Source organism: Ailuropoda melanoleuca, chromosome 11, assembly GCF_002007445.2.
Source record: "Ailuropoda melanoleuca isolate Jingjing chromosome 11, ASM200744v2, whole genome shotgun sequence".
In the NCBI taxonomy this organism is placed as follows: Eukaryota; Metazoa; Chordata; class Mammalia; order Carnivora; family Ursidae; genus Ailuropoda; species Ailuropoda melanoleuca.
In genome coordinates, this window is record NC_048228.1 from 76520144 (window position 1) to 76541982 (window position 21839).

Below are 21839 nucleotides of genomic sequence, written 5' to 3' on the forward strand. Positions count from 1 at the left end.
TTCCTCTCCCACTCCCCCTGCTTGTGTTCCCTCTCTCGCTGGCTGTCTCTATCTCTGTCGAATAAATAAATAAAATCTTTAAAAAAAAAAAAAGTTTAATCACGGAAAGCTTCTTTGATCTTATTATTCTTGACTAAAATTTTAGCATTTAATATTTTAAAAGGCTGTTCTTGTTTTTATCATCAATAGTTAATTTTACCCACACATTTTATCCCTTTCTTGCTCTTCATGGTCTCTTTTACATCCCAATGCTTTTTTCTTTTTTTTCAAAGATTTGAGAGAGAGAGAGAGCACACACACAAGCAGGGGGAGTGGCAGGGAGAGAAGAAGCAGGCCAGCTGAGCAGGGAGGCCGACACAGGGCTCGATCCCAGCACCCTGGGATCATGACCTGAGCCGAAGATAGACATTTAAACTACTGAGCCACCTAGGCGCCCCTCAAATGCTTTTTTCCCTCTGGTTTACTCTGTATCTTACACAAATACATACTTTAAGTTTCTTTTTTTAATGTGGGTGGGTTAATAGTAAATGACATTCATCTTTCTAGATGTGAAATATTTTTATTTTACCTTCACTCTGGACTGGTTATTTAGATCAGTGTAAAATTCTAAAGTAACATTCATTTTTCCTTTTACCCTTTCATAGATGTTACTCCAAATCACTCCTCCCTGAGTTTTCTGCATATTATGACAGATAAAAAGTCTACCTCAAAAGAGCAACAACTGGACTGACAGCATTTTCAGTTTTCTCTTTGGAAGCTTTTAAGTTGGGCTGTTTCTTGTTTTTGCTTTCATTTTTAAATCTGTGAATTTCTTTTTACTTAACCTGCTTGGTATTCAAAGTGTACTTTTGATATGAAGATTCTTATTTTGACAAAATCTCAAAAATTCTTATCGTCACTTTATATGCTTCTCCACCATTTCTCTATTCTCTCTGAAACAGCCTATTAAATGTAGGCTAGAGCTTCATGCCTCTTAAATGCCTTTTCATTTTTTTTTTTTTTAAATCTTTTTGCTTTCCTATGCACACTGAGGGTCAATTTCAATGTACTAATCCTCTACTTGATGATGACTATTTAATCTCTTAAACTTTTTAAAAAAGATTTACTTATTTATTTATTTATTTTAGAGAGTGAGAATGAGCGGAAGGGGTAGGGGAGAGGGAGAGAGAAACTCAAGCAGACCCCACACTGAGCCCAATGCAGGGCTCGATCCCAGGATCCGAAGATCATGACCTGAGCCAAAACCAAGAGTCAGACACATAACCAACTGCACCACCCAAGTGCCCCTAATCTATTAAATTTTTATTTTAATGACTACATACACTTTCATTTCTAAGATTTCTAGTTGGCTCTTTTCCAGATTTATTTGTTCTGATTTTACTCTGCCAGTTTATTTCAAAATATGAATACTTCATTTATTTTTTTGAGGATATTAAACTTATTTTAGAATCACCTACAGTTAATACACATTTGATTTTGTTGGCTTTCTTACAACTACGATTTTTCCTGTATTTTTATTTTTTTATTGATATAACTGACATATAAGATTTTATAAGTTTAGGGGTGCGTGGGTGGCTCAGTCGTTAAGCGTCTGCCTTCGGCTCAGGTCATGATCCCAGGGTCCTGGGATTGAGCCCTGCGTCAGGATCCCTGCTCAGTGGGAAGCCTGCTTCTCCCTCTCCCACTCCCCCTGCTTGTGTTCCCTCTCTCGCTGTGTCTCTGTCAAATAAATAAAATCTTTAAAAAGAAAAAAAAAAAGATTTTATAAGTTTAAGGTGTATAATGTGCTGATTTGAAATTTATATTTCAATATGATCCTTTGTGTACTTTTAAATTTTGGAATTTACAATCTTATTCTGAATAGGATATATCCTCTCACTCTCCTTCTCATGCTTTAGTGCTCAAAACTCAATCTGATCCTTCTGTCTTAAACTAGATTTCCTACTGCCAGTCTGAAATTCCCACCCTTCTATCCAGTCTCCAAACCAGCAAACAGTAGGTTCCAGCTCCTGTTTTTCCCTCGCCTCCCTACCCTACAGCCTCCTACAAGACAAAGCCTCACATAACAAATGAAAGAGACTAGTTCAGCCTCCTATATAACAGTGTTTGGGTAAGTTCATTTTTTTACAATTTTTTATTATTTTTTTATTGTTATGTTAGTCACCATACAGTACTTCATTAGTTTTCAATGTAGTGTTCCATGATTCATTGTTTGCGTATAACAACCAGCGCTCACTGCAATATGTGCCCTCCTTAATACCCATCACCAGGCTAACCCATTCCCCTACTCCTCTCCTCTCTGAAACCCTCAGTTTGTTTCCCAGAGTCCACCATCTCCCATGGTTCGTCTACCCCTCTGATTCCCCCCCCCTTCATTTTGCCCTTCCTTCTCCTAATGTCCTCCATGCTATTCCTTATGTTCCACATATAAGAGAAACCATATGATAATTGTCTTTCTCTGCTTGACTTATTTCACTTAGCATAATCCCCTCCAGTTCCATCCATGTCAATGCAAATGGTGGGTATTCATCTTTTCTGATGGCTGAGTAATATTCCATTGTATGTATGGGCCACATCTTCTTTATCCATACATCTGTTACAGGGCATCTCGGCTCCTTCCACAGTTTGGCTAAGTTCAAACAATGAGTCTGACTCCAGCACCTGGCTACGCATGTAGCACCTGTAGATCCATTACCCTAACCAAACCAAACCACTGTTTGCTAATGCCTGATTACAGACCAGAATCCAGCACCTTCTGTTACACTCCTTGGACATAGCACATCTTTTTTTGAGTCCAGCTGTTTCTTCAGTTTTCTCTTTCTATATTTTATTTATCACTCCAAGGAGAAGTAGAACAGATACCTCAAAGCATCTATTCACAATGCCATCTTGATCAGAATTTCTGCCTTAGCCACTGATTTACCTTTCTTCAAGGCTTTTAAGGATAAATTAAATGTCAACAGACTAGGCACTAACAAAGGCAAAACTCTCTTTGAAATAAAAGCAAAGGACGCCTGGGAGGCTCAGTTGGTTAAGCACCTGCCTTCCGCTCAGGTCATGATCCCAGCACTGGGCTCCCTGCTCAGCAGAGAGTCTGCTTCTCCTCCCTCTGCTCCTCTCTCTCTTTCTCTCTCACACACATGTGCACCAAAATAAATAAAATCTTCAAAAATAAAAAAAATGAAACAAAAAATCTTACATCTAATTTTTAGTATATTCCTAGGGTTTTTTTAGTGAAAGCCATTTTTTAGTGAAATGACTTAACAGGTTATATTATGTTTTGATAACTAAAACATATACCCAGAATCCAAAACTTTCCATCAAATCCTAAGTAGGTTATGATAATATATTGGTAAAATTAAAGATAACATTAAAAACACGCCTATTTAGGTGTGCCTGGCTGTCTCAGTCAGTAGAGCATGAACCCCTTGATGTCAGGGTTGTGAGTTTAAGCTCCACGTTGGGTATAGTGATTACTTAAAAAATAAAAAAGTAAATTTAAGGGGTGCCTGGGTGGCTCAGTCTCTTGAACGTCTGCCTTCAGCTCAGGTCATGATCCCAGGGTCCGGGGATCAAGCCCCGCATCTGGCTCCCTGCTCAGCAGGGAGTCTGTTTCTCCCTCTCCATCTGCCCCTCTGCCCACTTGTGCTCTCTCTTTAATAAATAGATAAAAATATTTTTTAAAAAAATAATAAATGAATTTAAGACACACTAATAACTACAACTTGTAACATTTGACATTGAACAATTCAATAATATTTTGTTTATCTTTATTTGCAAATTCTAAAACATCTTTATAAAATCTATATATCAATTTCTTAAAATTTTGTTTTGGGAGAGAGTAGAGTAGGGCAGACAAACCTGAAGGAAAAGCTTTCAAAACTCACCTAGTATCTGAACAACTAAAATCTATTGTCAAAAGCTTGAGACCCTCTTTTCCACAATGATCAAAGTAATTCAACCACATCACATGAAATGAGTTGTTCTAAGAATGGTATTTCTGGATATTTTTCTCTAGATGCTACTAATAATATAGTGCTAAGAATCATAAACAAGAAATGCTAGTAAATGGTTCAAACACATGTATGAATACTTATTTTGCACACCAACATCTTAACTTAGACTGTGTCACTGGAGTAGAATCCTTATGATTTCAATAAATAACTAGACAGTCTATCCATGAATATCTCTAGACACTTGCTAAAAGCTCAACTCCTGGCTGTTTGCCACACATCTGCTGTCATTAGCAAAATTAAAACTAATTTTACTAAAATTTAAAACATCTGAATGCTCCTTAAAAATTTAAGGATTCCTTAGCAAGTCTCTGCCTCTTAATGAGCTGTTCCTGACTTTACCATGTGATTTGAATTATTCAAAAGTCAATCTCAAATCCTTAAATATACAAATTATCTTTCAATCAAGCAATTTACTTGCTGTCTATCTAATGGCTAACAAATTCTAATTTGGCCTAAGCAAATTCTGAAAAATTGAGCCCAAAATAAAACCATGAATAAACAATGTATTTCTAATATAAGAAAATAAACTAACATTTTGATTGCAGTCAGCAGAGAAAAAAGAAACCTCGTCATGGATTTCAATTTCAAGCATTTCCTATAGCAGAACCAACATTAAGTACTTTTGCCTGAGTCTATGTTCACCTCAGAAGTGTATTATAACATAGTTTACCTTTAATTATATTATTTCTTCACTTGTTTCTCTTCCCATTTCTATGTTCCAATAAATATGGTTATTTCTGGAACTGAGGGACTCATTACACTCTCCATCCCTTCATCTTCTAACATCAAACTCTCAATCAATATTCGTTCCTGCAGTTCTCCATCATCACAAGGGAAAGACACCAAATTGCCTAAAACTGCACACTAAGCCCAAAGGGAGGATGGGGCTTAGGGAAAAGGATGAAAACATAGGCATTGAAAACACAAGCACAGGTTTCTCCAGGAATCTCTGAGATAGTCCCCTGTGAAAGACATCCAACTAAAGAAAAGGTAGTCTTGAAATGTTTAGTATTCCTCAAACATTCTCTTCTTCTGACACCATATTTTCACTGGTTTTTCTCCTATGTCTCCAGGCTGCTCCTCAAGTAGTCTTTGCAGGTTTCTCCTCTTCCATCTGACCCTTATTCATTGGGCATTTTTGTACTAGAAGATCTTACCTCCTCATTCTGAACTCCCTTCCTGTACTGTCTCAAACACACTCACGATTTCAGCTGTCCTGGGTATAGCTAATAACTACTCCCAAATCTCTCCCCAAGTTAGAACTCTGAAGTCACTCATTTACAAATATTTATTGAACCCCTATGGGCAAACCACTGCTCTAGGCACTAAGGCTCCTGCTCTCCATGGGGCTTTGGAAACAAGTAGTAGATGAAGAATAAGTAAAAGAAATATTGAAAATATCAATCAGTATTAACTGCTACTTACACAGAGAATTAAAATTAGGCTAATATTAAAGACTGACTGGGTGGCTGCTTTATTTTTTTAAAGGTTTTATTTATTTGAGAGAGAGAGAGAAAGAAAGAGAGGGCACGTGCATGTGCGTACACAAGCAGGCAGAGGGAGAGGAAAAAGCAGATTCCCTGCTAAGCAGGGACCCCATACGGGGCTCGATCCTGGGGTCATGACCTGAGCCAAAGGCAGACGCTTAACCGACTGAGTGGTTGGCTACTTTAGATGAAGTGATTAAAGAATGACTTTGTGCAGAGTTGACATTCTAACAAAGATGTAAATGACCGGAAGGGGTTAGCCATGTGTAGAAGGACACCTTGGAAAGAGAAAGCACCTAGAACAAAGGCCCTATAATGAGAACAAGGTTTGTATTTACTAGGAACCAAAAGAAGACTGGTTTGGCTGAAACATAATGAGCATGAAAGAGAGCGGAAGGAAGGATCCCAGGGAGAAGGCAGTAATACAGCCAAGAGATGATGATGTCTCACAGCAGAAAAGTAGCATACCCAACTGCCTACCAGTCATCTGTTAAGATGTCACAGAGGCACCTACAATTCAGATGTCCAAACTAAATCACCATCTTCTCATTAAAATACACTCTCGCTTTGGTATTCCCAACTTTAGAAATCAATGAATCATCTACACAATCATCCAATCCAGTCAGTAACCAGGCACCATGCTTTACTTGATCCTCTTCTCCCTAAATTCAATCACCAAGTCCTAATTATTCAGCCCCTAAATCTCCAGTTCAACTACTCACTTAAAAAAAGCATTGCCATTAACCAACCTAGTCTAGACCCTCACTTGTGTTACTGCTCTCAGTCTCCTTCCTTTCTAATCGGTTTTCCAGTCAGCAACTAATTATCTCTCTAAAATTTTAAACCTGATCAAGCACTACTCTACTTAAAATACTCTAAAAGATTCCCACTGCCTAGGAAAAAAAGTCCAAACTCCTCAACAAAAATCTGATCTGATTTTGTTTACCTCCTGATATCCTTTGTGCTCTCAAAACTACCAACATCACCACCAGGTCCTGTATTCACTAATCTAATCACACTAAATTACTTGCAGTTTTACCTTCTTTCTCTACCATTCATCACACCAATACCTAATTTTCTTTTAGGTCCCTAGTTAGATAACATTTCCTCATGGAAAACTTTCTCAACCACTCAAGACTCAGTTCAATACCCCTCTAAGTGCTCCTGCAGCATACAGTATTTCCTCCATCACAGTATTTACTATACAGTATTATATTTGTTTGCTTAACTTTGTTTTAGTAATTCTCTGTTTTAGTAATAAACTCAGAGTCATTCTATTTTGCTGCCATATAAAAAGTGTTCAATAAATACATCTTGGGGTGCCTGCATGACTAAGTCAGTTGAGCATCCGACTCTTGATTTCGACTCATGTCATGATCTCAGGGACGTGGGATTGAGCCCCAAGTCCAGCTCTGCGCTCAAGGCAGAATCTGCTTATCCCTCTCCCTCTGCTCCTCCCCCTGTTCCATCTCCAAATGAATAAATAAAATCCTTAAAAATAAATACTTCTTGAATAAATTAGTGAATAAAGGCCTTCATTTTAATGCTGCACAGCAGACTAGATACCCTTAACAAAATCTTTTCAAAAAACGATGCAAAGAGGGCAAAAACAAAAGGAAAGCAGAACCTCTACAGAATAAGTAAGAACACCAAAGCCAATCTTGCCCCTGAGATTTCTGTTGACTTTTACAGTCTTTGAGCTTCTACTTCCATTGCTGCTAGGGGCATGACAGACCAGATAACAAGACTACATTCTATTCAAGATGGAACATCTAACAGGGACACCCAGAAAAAAAGCTAGACAGACAGTATAGCTGTGAACTAAAAAAAATTAAAAAATACACACAGAAGGGAACAGCAAGAAAGCATGCCAACCTCTCCTTCGGTGTTAAATAGTGGGGATGAAAAACATATGGCTAAGTCAGCCCTCACACAAGTTTGCAGTCTGAATTCATGCTACCAAAGTGGTCTAAAAAGTCTAGAGCGAAGAATTTAAGTTAATTTGGTCCCAAGCTGTATTTCTAGCAGCTAACAGAGGCAGAAGCAAACTCTAAGCAGGAGTGCATCTTCAATCCAGAGAGACTTCAAATAGTTCCAAAATATAAAACTACATGGAAAATGAACAACTCTCAATTAAAAAACACAGATGTGGCATCATGAATGAGTGCACACAGGAAAAGATAATATAGTAAGAACCAAAAAATTTCAGACAGAATTTTCATTTATAGAATATAAAATAGGGGCGCCTGGGTGGCTCAGTCGTTAAGCATCTGCCTTCAGCTCAGGTCACAATCCCAAGGTCCTGGGATTGAGCCCCGCATCGGGCTCCCTGCTCGGCAGGAAGCCTGCTTCTCCCTCTCACAGTCCCCTTGCTGGTGTTCCCTCTCTCGCTGCCTCTCTCTGTCAAATAAATAAATAAAATCTTTAAAAAAAAAAAAAGAATATAAAATAGACATGTTTAATATGGTATGTAATAAAACAGGAGTTTGAAAACATAAGGAACAAGAGAACAAATAAGCAAGGTGAAAAATAAACAATTTCTAGAAATGAAAAATATAATCACTGAAATTAAAAACCCAACACACATATCAACCAGTAGATCAGAGGCAAACTAACAAAGGAATTAGCAAACTAGGCAGACCTAAGAAAATAATCCAGAATTCAGGCCAGAAAGATAAAGAAATACAAAATATGACAGAGAGGTTTAGAAACATGGAAAATAAAGCAAGAAAATCTAACACAATTCTAATTAGAGTTCCAAAAAGAGATAAAAGAACTGAGAACTGGCTCAGTCAGTGGAGCATGTGACTCTTGATCTCAGGGTTGAGAGTTCGAGCCCCATGCTGGGTGTATAGATTACTTAAAAATAAATGAGCAAAGGGGCACCTGGGTGGCAGAGTCGGTTAAGTGTCCGACTCTTGGTTTCAGCTCAGATCATGATCTCAGGGTCATGAGATCAAGCCCTATATCGGGCTCCATATCTACTTAGAGTTTCTCTCTCCCTCTCCCTCTGACTCTCCCCGCTGCACTTGCTCACTCTCTCTCTCTCAAATAAATTTTCAAATAAATAAGGAAATAAAAAAAAGAGAGAGAGAGAGAGGGGTGCCTGGGTGGCTCAGATAGTTAAGCATCTGCCTTTGGCTCAGGTCATGATCTCCAGGTCCTGGGATCAAGCCCCAGTTTGGGCTCCCAGCTCAGCAGGGAGTCTGCTTCTCCCTCTCCCTCTCCCCCTGCTTATGTTCTCTCTCAAATGAATAAATAAAATCTTTAAAAAAAAAAAAAAGAGAGAGAGAGAGAAAGAGAGAGAGAACTGAGAAAAGGTAATAGAAAGTGACAGAGAATTGTAGACTAGATCCTAGAAGCCCAACAAATCTCAGCAGTATAAATACATAGAAATACATACCTAGTATACAGAAATACATACCTAGTAAGATTGCAGTTTACACCAAAGAAAAAGACTCTCAAAATAAAGTTAATCAAATTTAAAAAGCAATAAAATAGAAAAGACATGAGAACAAAAGCATGACATGTGACTTCTCAACAGCAAGAGAAGCCAAAAGACACTGGAATAACATCTTAAATGAACCTTTACCATAAAGATCCTCACCTAAAGGAAGTTGTATAGGATGCATATCAGACAGAAAAACCAGAGAAATAAGAAAAGATGGTTAACAAAGATTTTAGAGAAATCTGAACAAATAACAATGTATATTGTATAGAAGGGAAAGAGCAGAACAGACACAAAATACTAGCCAATAAAGCATGTAAGTTGGGAGCAAGTGACCAGAATTAAAGCATTCTAAGTTCTTTATATTTTTCAGAAAAAAATGCAAACTTTTTAATTACCTTTAGACTTGGAAGTACATAGAGTATCTAACTCCCAAACAAGTGCATGTATGTGTGTGCATATGGGGGAGAGAGGATAATGCAATGAGAAAAAAGAAAAAGAAAAAAGCAAAAAAGTTTTTAAAGGCAAAAAAGAAATTAAAAAAAAAAAAAAACCCTCAAGGAAGCTCATGATACAATGGCAGAAATATGCCCAAACATATCAGTGATAACGGTAAATGTAAACAGACTGAATTTCCAATTATAAGACAAAGATTATCAAATCAGGACAAAAAAGGTTAAAGTCAAAGGATGGGAAAATTTATACCAGGCAAATAGTAATAAAATCTGGTAGCGATATTACCCCCCCCCCCAAAAAAAAAGAGTTGTTACATTAAAAAAAAAGGGTGTAATTCATCAGTGTAATGTAATGATTCTAAATGTTTATGTACCTAATAACAAAGCTTCAAAAAATATAAAGCAAAATTTTAGGGAGAACTGTTAAAGAAGACTGCCAAATCCATCAAGGCTATCATGGCTTAAATGCTTATTTTAGAAGAGAAGGAAGGTTCAGAATTAATGAACAAAACAGATACCTGATAATTTAAAAATGAATGACAGAATAAACACAAAGAAAGCAGGAGGATATAATTAAGTTAAGAATAAAAATTAACAAAACAGGAAACTAACATACAATATAAATGTTCAAGGCAAAAAAATATTACTTGAAAAAATAAAAAAATGAACAGAGCTCTGGCAAGATTAATCAAGAAAATGACAAACACTATTAAGAATGGGGGGAAAAAAGGCTATAACTATATATGCTGCTAAGAGTATACAGAGACTATTATGGACTTAATGCCAATAAATTAAAATTTTAGATTAAGTGGACAAACTTCCAAAAAAAAATAGAAATTACTAAAACTGAGTCAAAAGCAGAAAAATTAAAAGAAAGTAAATTAGCAGTTTAATAGCTTTCCACAAAGTAAACACTAATTCAGATAGTTTTGTACATAAGCTCTATCAAACATTCTAGGGACAAATAATCTTACAGAAGCTATTTGAGTCAACAGAAAAATAATTTATTTTAAAAGATTTATACATACCTGTTTCATCAAATGATGGTACTTTTTCCACTCTGAGAGTCTGTGATCCCTGTCCTTCTTTTTGAACATTTGTGGAGTATGACTTCACTTGACTCAGTGTATAAATATATGGGTGACTACAGCGAACCGTGTCTGAAAAACTTCCCAATGTCACTAAATTCTGCCATTCTACAAGAAAAAAAAATTAATTTCAAACAAACTCACAACAAAGATTTTATACCCAATAAAACATACCCACTATTAAAAAGAGAGTAATTTTACAGAATAACAATAAAACTTTCATTCTGCTAAATACCCAAATGCACCCACCCTTTCTATAGAGGTGTTTCACTGATCCCTAGGTGTATGGGGGCTACATTTTGTAAAGAAAAAATAATGATAACATTCCTATTCTCTAATTTGTAAATTTATTTATATGGGAAACTTTTTTAAGTGTCTTTTTAAAAAGATTTTATTAATTTATTTGAGGGAAAGAGAGAGAGACAGCGCACATGAGCAAGAGCAGACAGAGGGGCAGACGGACAAGCAGATTCCTCGTGCAGCCTGACACGGAGCTCGATAACAGCACCCCAAGACCATGACCTGGGCCAAAGTGCGATGTTTAACCCACTGAGCCCACCTAGGAGCCCCTGGAAACTTAAAATATGTAAAATCAGGTAAGACATTCTTATTATTCACCTCTTCTGAAACATCTCTGACATAGAATACTTTTTATTTTGTATGCTTGTTGCATGTTAAAAAAATGTTGGCATAATGTACTTCTCAGAATAGAGAACTCTGAGAGGGGGGAGGTAAGGAGGACTTCCTACTCAAAATTACCCTATGTCCTTCTTCTGCTAGTTAGAGATTTATTCCTTTCATTTCATAATCAATAAGTGAATTATATTAATCAGTCATTCATACTGTCACTGATTTTTTTAATCAGATAATTAGATCAACATTTGGTGAGATTCCTCAGTATATAGGAATTCTAATTGAGAGAAGAATAGAAGACTAATTACAAAGCACTTCAGCGGCTGCATCTGGCTGACTGTGGGCTTTGGAGGGCTGCAATACCAAAGAAAAATATATTCCACACTTGCACTGAAGTGGCAGAAAACTAAATCTGTCTCTACTCTCCTGTGACCCTTTTTTTTTTTTTACTATGAGTACTAGACCTTGAATACCTTGTGAATAATCTACATATTTTTTCAAGTGTTAGGTGAAATAATGAAGTTATATCATTAGAGATAATCAAGTTTTTCCTGAGAATAGAGAGTTAAGCATTTAAGGGCTGAAACTTTTTCTTTCTTTTTTCCCCTAAGGAATCTCTATACCCAACTTGGGTATTGAACTCACAACCCGGAGATCAAGAGTCACGTGCTTTACCTACTGAGCCAGCCAGGCGCCCCAAGGGTGAAACTTTGTAACTGCTTAATAATGATCTTCCAAAAATATTAACTCATGTATGTGCATGTACAGATATATGCCTTCCAAAATCAGGAAAATAAAACTTGTCTTAATGACTCAGAGAATTCATCAGGAACATAAGTTATCATGAATGTCAAAGATAAATCGAAAAGCATGAGGAACATAAAGCAGTATATTCACTCAAGCTTCAGGCTTGGAACTTTTTTTGAAAAACTTCCTGACTGTTTCACTTATTTGGCAAGTAATTGTTGAAGGCCCAGTATGTTTTTGGTCATTTGCCTCTATTTTTTAAAGGCTTACTCTAAAGTAAAGCAAATATAACAATGTACCTCCTTGCACATTAAAATCTGTAGCCTACTAGACAAATCTGTAAAGCAAGGGCTAAAGCAAATTTTCCTAAGAAACTCACCCTCCAGAAAAGCATCTTGTTTACCATGGCCACTGGTGTTCTGACTTGTCAGTCCTATTCAAAGTATCTTTTGTGACTATCACCTAACAAAGGCAATATGCCACCCATGCTTTTTTTCACCCGCTGATCAAATGCTTTTATGGAGACTGTGCTGAAGTGTTTAAAGAGAAACTACTTTTCAGACAACAAACAAGTATTTTGTTTTTTAAGATTTTATTTATTTTTTTGTCAGAGAGAGAGAGAGCACGCACAAGCAGGGGGAGCAGCAGGCAGAGGGAGGAGCAGGTTTCCCGCTGAGGAAGGAGCCCAACGCAGAACTCAATTCCAAGACCCTGGGATCATGACCCGAGCAGAAGGCAGATGCTTCACTGACTGAGCCACCCAGGCGCCCCTGAGACATAAAATAATTTAACTCATAAATTTTTCAGTATGCATTCTAAGAGACAAGAACTTTTTAAAACACAGCCAAACTACCATTACAACAAAATAAACAATGCCTTATATCATTAAATATCCTCAAGTTCCAACTGTTAAAAGTGTTAGAATTCTTATGTGTGAACAGATCCTAGTAAGATCCACACACTACTGCTGATTGAGATGTCTTTTAAATTTCCTGTACGCCACAGGATTTTTTTTTTTAAGTTGACTCCACAACTAGCACAGAGCCCAACACAGGGCCTGAACCCACAACCCTGAGATCAAGACCTGAGCTAAGATCAAGAGTCACACACTTCACCGACTAAGCCACCCATCCAAGTGCCCCCAGGATGTTTTTTTTTAAGAGCCATTTTTACATTGAAGAAACCAAGTTGTTTGCCCTAAATTTTTGTCCTGGTAGTTTTCCAGTCTGCATTTTGCTGACTTAATTCCCATGGTGTTGTTTAACCTGTTCTTCTATATGTTCTATAAATCAGTGGATGTAAAGGTTTTATCTAAATTCTGATTCTTTTAGAACAACACTACTTATTAAGCAGTGATGAGTTCTGGGGTGCCCGGCTGGCTCAGCTGGTAGAGCTAAGCAACTCTTGATCTCACGGTCATGAGTTCAAGCCCCATGCTGGACACAGATCCTACTTTTAAAAAAAAAAAAAAGGCAGTGATAAGTTGTTTCATCAGGAACCACATATTTGGTTGTCTCATTATTTGTGTAGTGTCTGCTGTTGTTCAATGCCCAGAACCATTTATCCATTAGGTGGTTATAAAATGGTGATATTCAGGGGTGCCTGGGTGGCTCAGTCGTAAAGCGTCTGCCTTTGGCTCAGGGCGTGATCCCGGCGTTATGGGATCGAGCCCCACATCAGACTCCTCCACTGGGAGCCTGCTTCTTCCTCTCCCACTCCCCCTGCGTGTGTTCCCTCTCTCAATGCCTGTCTCTCTGTCAAATAAATAAATAAAATCTTAAAAAAAAAGATGGTGATATTCAGATTTTACCACTTCTTCATTTGTCAGACTACTTCAAAAAAAGAAAATTCCCTACATTTACTTGGTTACCTAGCAGTATAGTTCATATAGGTAAATTAGGCTAAATTCTCTCCTTATTTATCAGTTCTCAAAATACTGAGTTCACTACCTACCATCCTTAAGTAGTGACACATTAATTTGTGTATGTATCATTATTTCATACATTTAAACATTATTTGATATATTTCAATCCACTTAGTCATTCTGATTAATGATCAAACTGTCCTATTTTTGGCCAGAAGGTCTCTTCAAATTAACTCCTGCATTTTCTTGACACTATCTTCCTTGCTAGCTGTTTTGAAATGTCCTTAATTTTTAACTTCAGTAGAATTTCAGGTATCAACAACTTTAAAAGTACACATTTAGCATTAATGCAAGATCAAAAATTGCACAAAACTTGAATACATTACCTTCTTTAACATTTTATACTCTAAAATTATACAGGGCTACATGTGATTCAATAAAACAAATATAATATCTAACACATAGTAACAGAAACACAACCATTTAAAAAAAAGAAATGCACGGGCACTTGGGTAACTCAGTCAGTTAAGCGACTGCCTTCGGCTCAGGTCATGATCCTAGGGTCTTGGGATCAAGCCCAGCATTGGGCTCCCTGCTCAGCGGGGAGCCTGCTTCTCCCTCTCCCTCTGCCGCTTCCCCTGTTTGTGCTTGCTCTCTCTAGTAAATAAAATCTTAAAAAAAAAAAAGAAAGAAACAACCACTTTTTAATCAATTATTGAATTCATTAATTCTAGGAGGCAGAAAAATAGTAAAAAAAAAAAATATATATATATATTACCCACCACTAATATACCCTTTCCTCAAGGTGACATCTAAAATAAGCTGCATACAGAAGATTAATCTTTGAGAGTTTGGCGCTCACTATTCTATGGGCTTGGACAAGGACTTCTCATTGCTGTATATATACGAGCTATTTCTTCACCAAGACTGCGGAGAGACTCTTACTTGTCAGTCTAGTTACAACGATCTTCTCTTGCTTTTATTTTACTGTTATTGTGTCTGTAGCTCCTAACAATCACTGCTGATAAGCACTTGCCCTCTCTCTCCTATCTGGTTTGTCACCTACCACCTACTCTGGCTTTCAGAGGGAATGTGGCCTTCTTTTTCAGACAACAAACAACACAAGAACTTTTTGTCTCATGCAAACTGACAATTCTGTCTACTGCATATGTTGCTTCTGCAATAACTATAACTAAAAACAAACAAAAAGATTTCTTGCAGTTTGTACTGTTTTCTTACTGGCTAATTTAAGGACTAGAGTCAAATTGGTAGCCTAAGTCTTCTAAAGATCAGAGACTATTTCAGTAGTTTCTCCCCCAAATTCCTAAAGCACTGACATATCAAAAACTAAATCATTGTTACACTTAATTATGTAAGAGGTTAGTGTGAACTTAAAATACACAATAATAAGCAAAGGAGCACAGCAGGAGCTTGCTGGGCCCATTAAATACACAATAATATAAAATGCAAAAACTGTTCTTCGTGGTAATATTTATCATGGCAAAAACTGGAAACAACTTACATGTTTCCTAATAGAAAAATAAGTTATGAGAGGTCCCTATATTTTCATTGTATATACATTTAAATCTTTTAAGAATGCGGGAAAATATTCATAATGTTGCATTAAAAAAAAAAAAGGATGAGAAAAAATAACAGTGGGATTTCAACTATGAAAAATGTGCCTAGCCTGGGTACCTGGCTGGCTCAGTCAGTAGAGCATGTGACCCTTGATCTCGGGTTTGTTTGTGAGTTTGAGTCCCACGCTGAGTGCAGAGCCTACTTAAAAAAAATGTGACTGGTGAAATATCTAGATTACGCATAATTTTTACTCCATGACTTACACTTTTCTGTATTTTCAAAAATGCCTAAATTTTTAAAAACTAAGAATGTAGTCATTGCCAAATTACTTCTATTATTATTACTACTAATATTAACACTATCTAGTTTACTTTAATGCTTTCGGCTAGCCAAAGATGCAGAAAAACCTTTTGTGCCTAATCATCTACCAAGCAAAAGTGTGACCTAGATCAAGTAGCTCAGCCTAGAGGACTACCGCTGATGCGATTTTTATCCAGCAACAGGGAAGTCCTGTTTTTTGTTTTTTGGGGTTTTTTAAGTAAAGAATATGAGATACTGGCAGCTTCCTGCACTTCCTCTTGGTATACATCTCTACTGCCCTTAATTCTTGTTAATATTTGCTTTAAAAAAGTAAAAACAACAATATCTAATATATTGAGGGTATACGAATTGCCACTGTCCAAAATACTTTACCTGTATTATCACGTTGTATAATTTATATGCCAAAACATACCTAAAAACCATCTACTTCTCTCCATCTTCACTGCTAACTACCATGGCCTAGACACAGCCTTCTCTGCCTACATAACTCCCAAATGATCTCTTTAATTCACGCTCTCCTTTCCAACCCATTTTCCACATAGTCAGACTGGGATTTTTAAAATATTGCCTTTTAAACGTATGGCATAAAAGGCTCCAATGCCTCTCAAACTTCATTTCATACCCTACCCCCCCTTACCTACGGCCCAGCAGTTTGCTTTTCTGCTCCTGAATACTATTAGTCTGGTCTTTAGGGTTCCTGTTTGCTCTACCTGGATTGCTCTTCACCGGGCTTGCTCATTTTCATTTTTCAAGACTTGACTCAGTCACCGCTCTCTCAGCGTACCTAATGAAATGGCCTCTGCTAGCTACTTTCTAGCCCATCACCCAATTTACTTGTTTTACAGCATTTAGACATGTTTTCCCACTCCTGGTGTCTGCCAAGTAAAGTTGGATACTACGTTTGTCTTGTTCAGCACCACAGCATCAGGAACAACAATGCCCTGGACCTCTTGGCTGAACTGAACCTCACTCACTGAAAGTTATGAGGCACATGGTATAGTTAGCATAATTTTACAGTTAAAAATCCTATCATTAACTTGAACTACATAGGATCATGGTGTCAGCCTGCCAAAACGGTCTTTTATTGCTAGTCATTCAAGGGGGGAGAGGTTGGGGGTGGCAGGCACAACAAAACAAAATTCTTGTCAGATTAGAGACAAAAATAAAATACAAAACTTTATCTTCTTATTTAAAACTACACTTCCATTAACCTCAGATTTAAACAAAAACATGTTACTGTTAATTTGGTATGCTGTACTTAAAGGAGCATCCTCCCATCTCAAATTTTTGCCAAATGAAGCAAGGTATAAATAGATGAAAAATAAAATAAGTGCTCTATGCAAAATGAGAGAAACTTAAAAAGGAAATATTTACTATAGAAATTAAGTCACATTTTTATCATTTAAGAGGATTATGTTCATTATAGATTGAAAAACACAAAGTTAATAAAAAAATTTTTCTAGAGAAACTTACTGTTAATATCACAGTATATATTCTTAACTGTACTTTTTTCTAGTTTTACCTAATAGTATAATAGCATTTTCCTAAGTCACTATTCTTCTAAACTGATTTTTTTTAATGTTGCATATATCACCAGCCCATAATTAAGGCACCATAATATATTTCAGTTTCCAACTCTCTATAAATCTTATCAATTTGTCACTATGAATAATGAACTTGTTATACACTGTAATACCTGTCTGATTTATTTCTTTATATAACTTTAAATAGAATCACGGGGGGGGGGGCGGTGGGCAGTGGCAGCACCTGGGTGACTCAGTCATTATTAAGTGTCTGCCTTTGGCTCAGGTCATGATCTCAGGGTTCTGGGATCAAGCCCCACGTCAGGCTCTGTGCAGAGTCCGCTTGTCTCTGCCCCACCCCTCCCCAATCCCTGGTTTAAACCTTTAAAAAAAAAATAGAATCACTGAGTCAGAAAGTATAAACCTTTGAAGTTATTATTTTTTTTAAATTATGATATGTTAGTCACCACACAGTACATCATTAGCTTTTGATGTAGTGGTCCATGATTCATTGTTTGCATGTAATACCCAGTGCTCCGTGCAATACGTGCCCTCCTTAATACCCATCACCAGGTTAGCCCAACCCCTCCACCCCCACCCCTCTGAAACCCTGTTTGTTTCCTGTAGTCCATAGTCTCTCATGGTTCGTCTCCCCCTCTGTTTTCCCCCCTTTATTTATCCCTTCCTTCTTCTAATGATCTCCCTGCTATTCTTTTTGTTCCACAAATAAGTGAAACCATATGATAATCGTCTTTCTCTGCTTGACTTATTTCACTTAGCATAAAGTTCTTTTTTTTTTTTTTAAACGATTTTATTCACTCATTTGACAGAGAGAGAGCTCGCGCAAGTAGGGGGAGCAGCAGGCACAGGGAAAGGGAGAAGCTGGCTCCCCGCTGAGCAAGGAGCTGGATGCAGGGCTCCTCCATCTCAGGACCCTGTGATCATGACCTGAACTGAAGGCAGATGCCCAACCGACTGAGCCACCCAAGCGCCCCTAAAGTTCTTTTCATAAAAGAATAACTGACCTCCAAAACATTGTTCAACTATATGTCCCAATCAATAGAAAAAAAGAGTTCCTGCTTTCCTGAACCCTCACTATGAGGTATCATTATGAAAAACTTAGCCAATATGAGACAGGCGATGAATAGCAAATCCTTAAACTTACATTTCTATGATTATTGGTAAGTATGGTACATTTTCACATTTTATTGGCCACTTGAATTCCTTAATGAACTCATTCATTTCCTTCACCCTTTTCCCACCCCCGGAAGATACACAGGTTTGTAAGAATTCTTCATAAATTAGGGATACTAATTTTATAACTGCCCTGTCCAATATAATAGTCACTGTTCACTGAGCACTTGAAATGTGGCTATTCTGAACTAAAATGTGCTAAATATAAAATACACACTGGACTTCAAAGATTTAGTACAAAAGGATGATGTAAAATATCTCAATTTTTATCCTGATTACATATTGAAATATTTTGAATATACTGGATAAAATATTATTAAAATTAACTATCTGTTTTTACTGTTTCACATATGGCTATCAGACAACCCAAGATTACATACATGGCTCACGTTATCTTTCTTTTGGATAGTGAGGCTCTACAATACTATTTTCCTTTTCACCTTTAAACTGAGCTTTCAGGGTATAGGCATTTCTCATTTTTAAGTATGCAGATAAAGCAACTGTTTCCCTTAAGGTTTCTTTCTCTCCTTACTCTTTCTAAGTTTACCCCCTCGGCCATACAGGAGTTTTAGAAGCATAAACTTTATTTCTTGACAAACCAAAACATTTGTTCTTAGATTTTTTTCCCAACAGTTCTTCAAATATCCTTTCCTTCTTACATGCATCTGACTTAAATAGTAACCTTTTTCTAAATGCTTTTTAAATTTTACCATAATGGCTGCCCTTTTAAAAATTGTTTCAGTTACTATTGGAACTAAATTTTCACAAAGAAGGTTATTTTTAAAACCTACTATATGTTAAGTGTGAAAACACATTTTAATTTTCTGGTGATAAACATTCCAAAGAACTTTGCAAAGTCATTCTGACTGAAAAAATAGGTACTTATTATCTGTGGTTCACAGGCGGATGAGACAAAGAGTACATAATTTTTGGCATGATGACAGCTACGGAGAATAGGAATTATAAATTACACTATTTCAAGTCCTTTCTAACAACTTAGAAGGCAGTTTAGCCAATATACCTAATTGACCAAAATTGCTTGGTCAATAGAATCAACTATGCTAGAAAGTTTACTTGGGGATTCTGGAGTACGGTATAATCAGAAGATTCATTTTGTTCATAAGAGAACCAGCTATATTGCCAATAAAGAAAAACTCAACTTTTCTATCCCCACCAAAAAGCCTCAGAACATGACTTTAAAATTAACCCTTCTAAAATTTTAAGAGCCACTTTTTACATTTATTGCAAATTAAAGATATTAATATATTCTAATTTATCTGCACAGCACTGGCGTCACTATGTTACTTGTAAACTTGAATGACTAGACTATAAGTTCTAACTTCTATTGCCAGGCCACAAACATGCTACAAATTTTTTCAAACATGAATTTTTGGGAAATGTTTCCGTAAATACTCTGTAACTTCAAGAATCTAAGGAATTAGACTAGGAGTGGATTTAGTTCTGTATTTTTCCCTCTGTTCTCGAGGGGTCAAGCTACAGCATGCCAATCTATGGCAAAAACGTAGGTAAGCCTAAAACTTACAAGTTCAATGCTATTTTGGAAACTGTGGAACAACTTAAATTTGAGTCAAAAAAGAATGTTGAAGGAGAGGGATAAAAATTCTCTTCAACCTCCTTTTTCTGGGTTACAGCTCCAGTAAACACATTTTCACCAAAAGGATTGTTCAACGTAACTGAAGAGTTCGTTCTTTTGCATTACGATCCAAAACTGGGCACATTCAATGACTGTGGCACGGTCACCACCTCATACTTAAGAATGATTCGTAAATGATGAGTAGCACCCCCATCCCTCCCTCCCTCCTTTTATGAAATTTAGAGGGGAAAGTTGGGAATATGGGAAAAGGAGGCAGGGCAAGAAATTCTACTGAGCCAAAGGCGCTCAATGAAGGGGAGTCGGTGAAATCCAAAAATCCTGGCACTTAACAGGATTCCGCAATTTCTCATTGCCTAGGGGAGAGGGGTTGTCACTGGGGGACACCGCGATGCGCACGTATCATCTTATCTGGTACAAGGTGATTGGCTTCATGTCTGCGACCCGGCCCGGGAGCTACCCGCCAAGTTTCCGTGGGAATCGTGCTAGGGCCTTAGGCAAAATCAGGGTCTGGGAAAGCTGTCAGAAGTCCCCGCCAGCTGGGCGGGCTGAACTGCAAAGACAGAGACCCGAAAGGAAGGTTCTGGGTTGGGGAAGGGCAAGCGGGCGAATTGCCCGAGGCGAGGCGCCGAGCCCGGCCTGCTCCTCCAGGCCGGCTGCCGCGGAGTCTGCGGCCGGAGCGGGACACTCACCCTGGCGCTCGCTGGAGCCGTGGGCCGCCGCCCTGCAGCGCAGACGGAGCCGGCACAGGGAGGACCAGCTACATCTGTGTGCCGCAGCGGCGGCGGCCAAGCCCGGTAACATCCTGGCGGGGCAAAGGCCCCCACTCGGATACCACCTCCTGCCTCCGCAACGCCGCGGGGAACAACTGACTCCATAGACTGGACACCCGCTAACACTCACGTCTGCGCCGCCGCAGGCGGCCTCATTGACCCGGAAATGGTAACGTCATTTATCTGCGCCGGTAGCGCAGGCGGCGGAAGTAACGTAGACGAGGAGCCCAAATCGGGGGGCGTTGTCTCCGCAGACCGTAACAGTCGGCGCGGGCAGGGCGTGGCTGCAGTCGGCATTTGGTGTCAGCACCGTTTTTCGCCCGCATCTGTATCCTTTCGCTGTAGTTAGAAATCATCGCGTAAATTGTTTTCATCTGAACAGCTAGGAAAGCTTTGGGAGAAGTGACGGGGCCTTTTCCGGCATTTGCCTGCTCCTTCCTATTTTCTGAGCTCGAAACTTGGGCGAAGGTGTTGGAAATGGGAAGAAAGGTGGAAAGGAAGGATGCTGGCTTTCTTAACCTCTTTCGGGAGCCTTCTTGGATGAGCCTAAGCGGCGGCTAACATACCGAACTCAGTAGTCTCCGAACCTTGCCACAGTACGTCGTTCTCTTTGTAACACACCTTTGTGTAGCAAGTACTCACTTTGGCATCAGTACATGCCTTGCTAACCTCTGAACCTGATTCTCGTGTGTAATGTAGTAAAGTAAGACTTTCATATGTTCAAGATTTGCCTGAGTAAACGGAGATGTGCAGACATCGGAAAAGGAGTCAGTCTGTTTCTAGACAGAAAGAAACCAGAATATTCACCGTGGTGTTTACCCCTGACAGCTCGTTCAGGTCTCAGCGCAAACTCGGGAGAGGCTTTCCTTAACCCTGGCTCTATGTAGTAGGTCTGGGTATTCTCTGTCGGGTTGCATTGTATATTTTCTTCAAAATGCTTATCGCTATTTGAAATTATCTGTGTATTTTTTTTAATTTTCTGTCTCTCAGAATAGAAAATAAGCATCAGGATGCTGGAATCTTAGGTTTTGTACGTTGCTTTTTCCAAGGGGGTAAAACAATAGCTGGCACAACAAATAGAGTGGAATGCATGGTGGTTT

The 21839-nt window shown here is 38.1% G+C and overlaps 1 protein-coding gene across 1 annotated transcript in view; it reads right to left on the minus strand.

Annotated features, from left to right (window-relative positions):
• Nucleotides 1-20893, minus strand: part of SLC30A9 (solute carrier family 30 member 9) — an 86977-nt gene extending 66084 nt beyond the window's left edge. The window contains exons 1-2 of the mRNA XM_011227719.3: nucleotides 20659-20893; nucleotides 10435-10602 (exon numbers count right to left, since the gene is read on the minus strand). Coding sequence (XP_011226021.1) covers nucleotides 10435-10602; nucleotides 20659-20770 — 280 coding nt within the window. The 5' untranslated portion in view covers nucleotides 20771-20893. The remainder of the gene's footprint in view (nucleotides 1-10434; nucleotides 10603-20658) is intronic.
• Nucleotides 20894-21839: the final 946 nt, after the last annotated feature.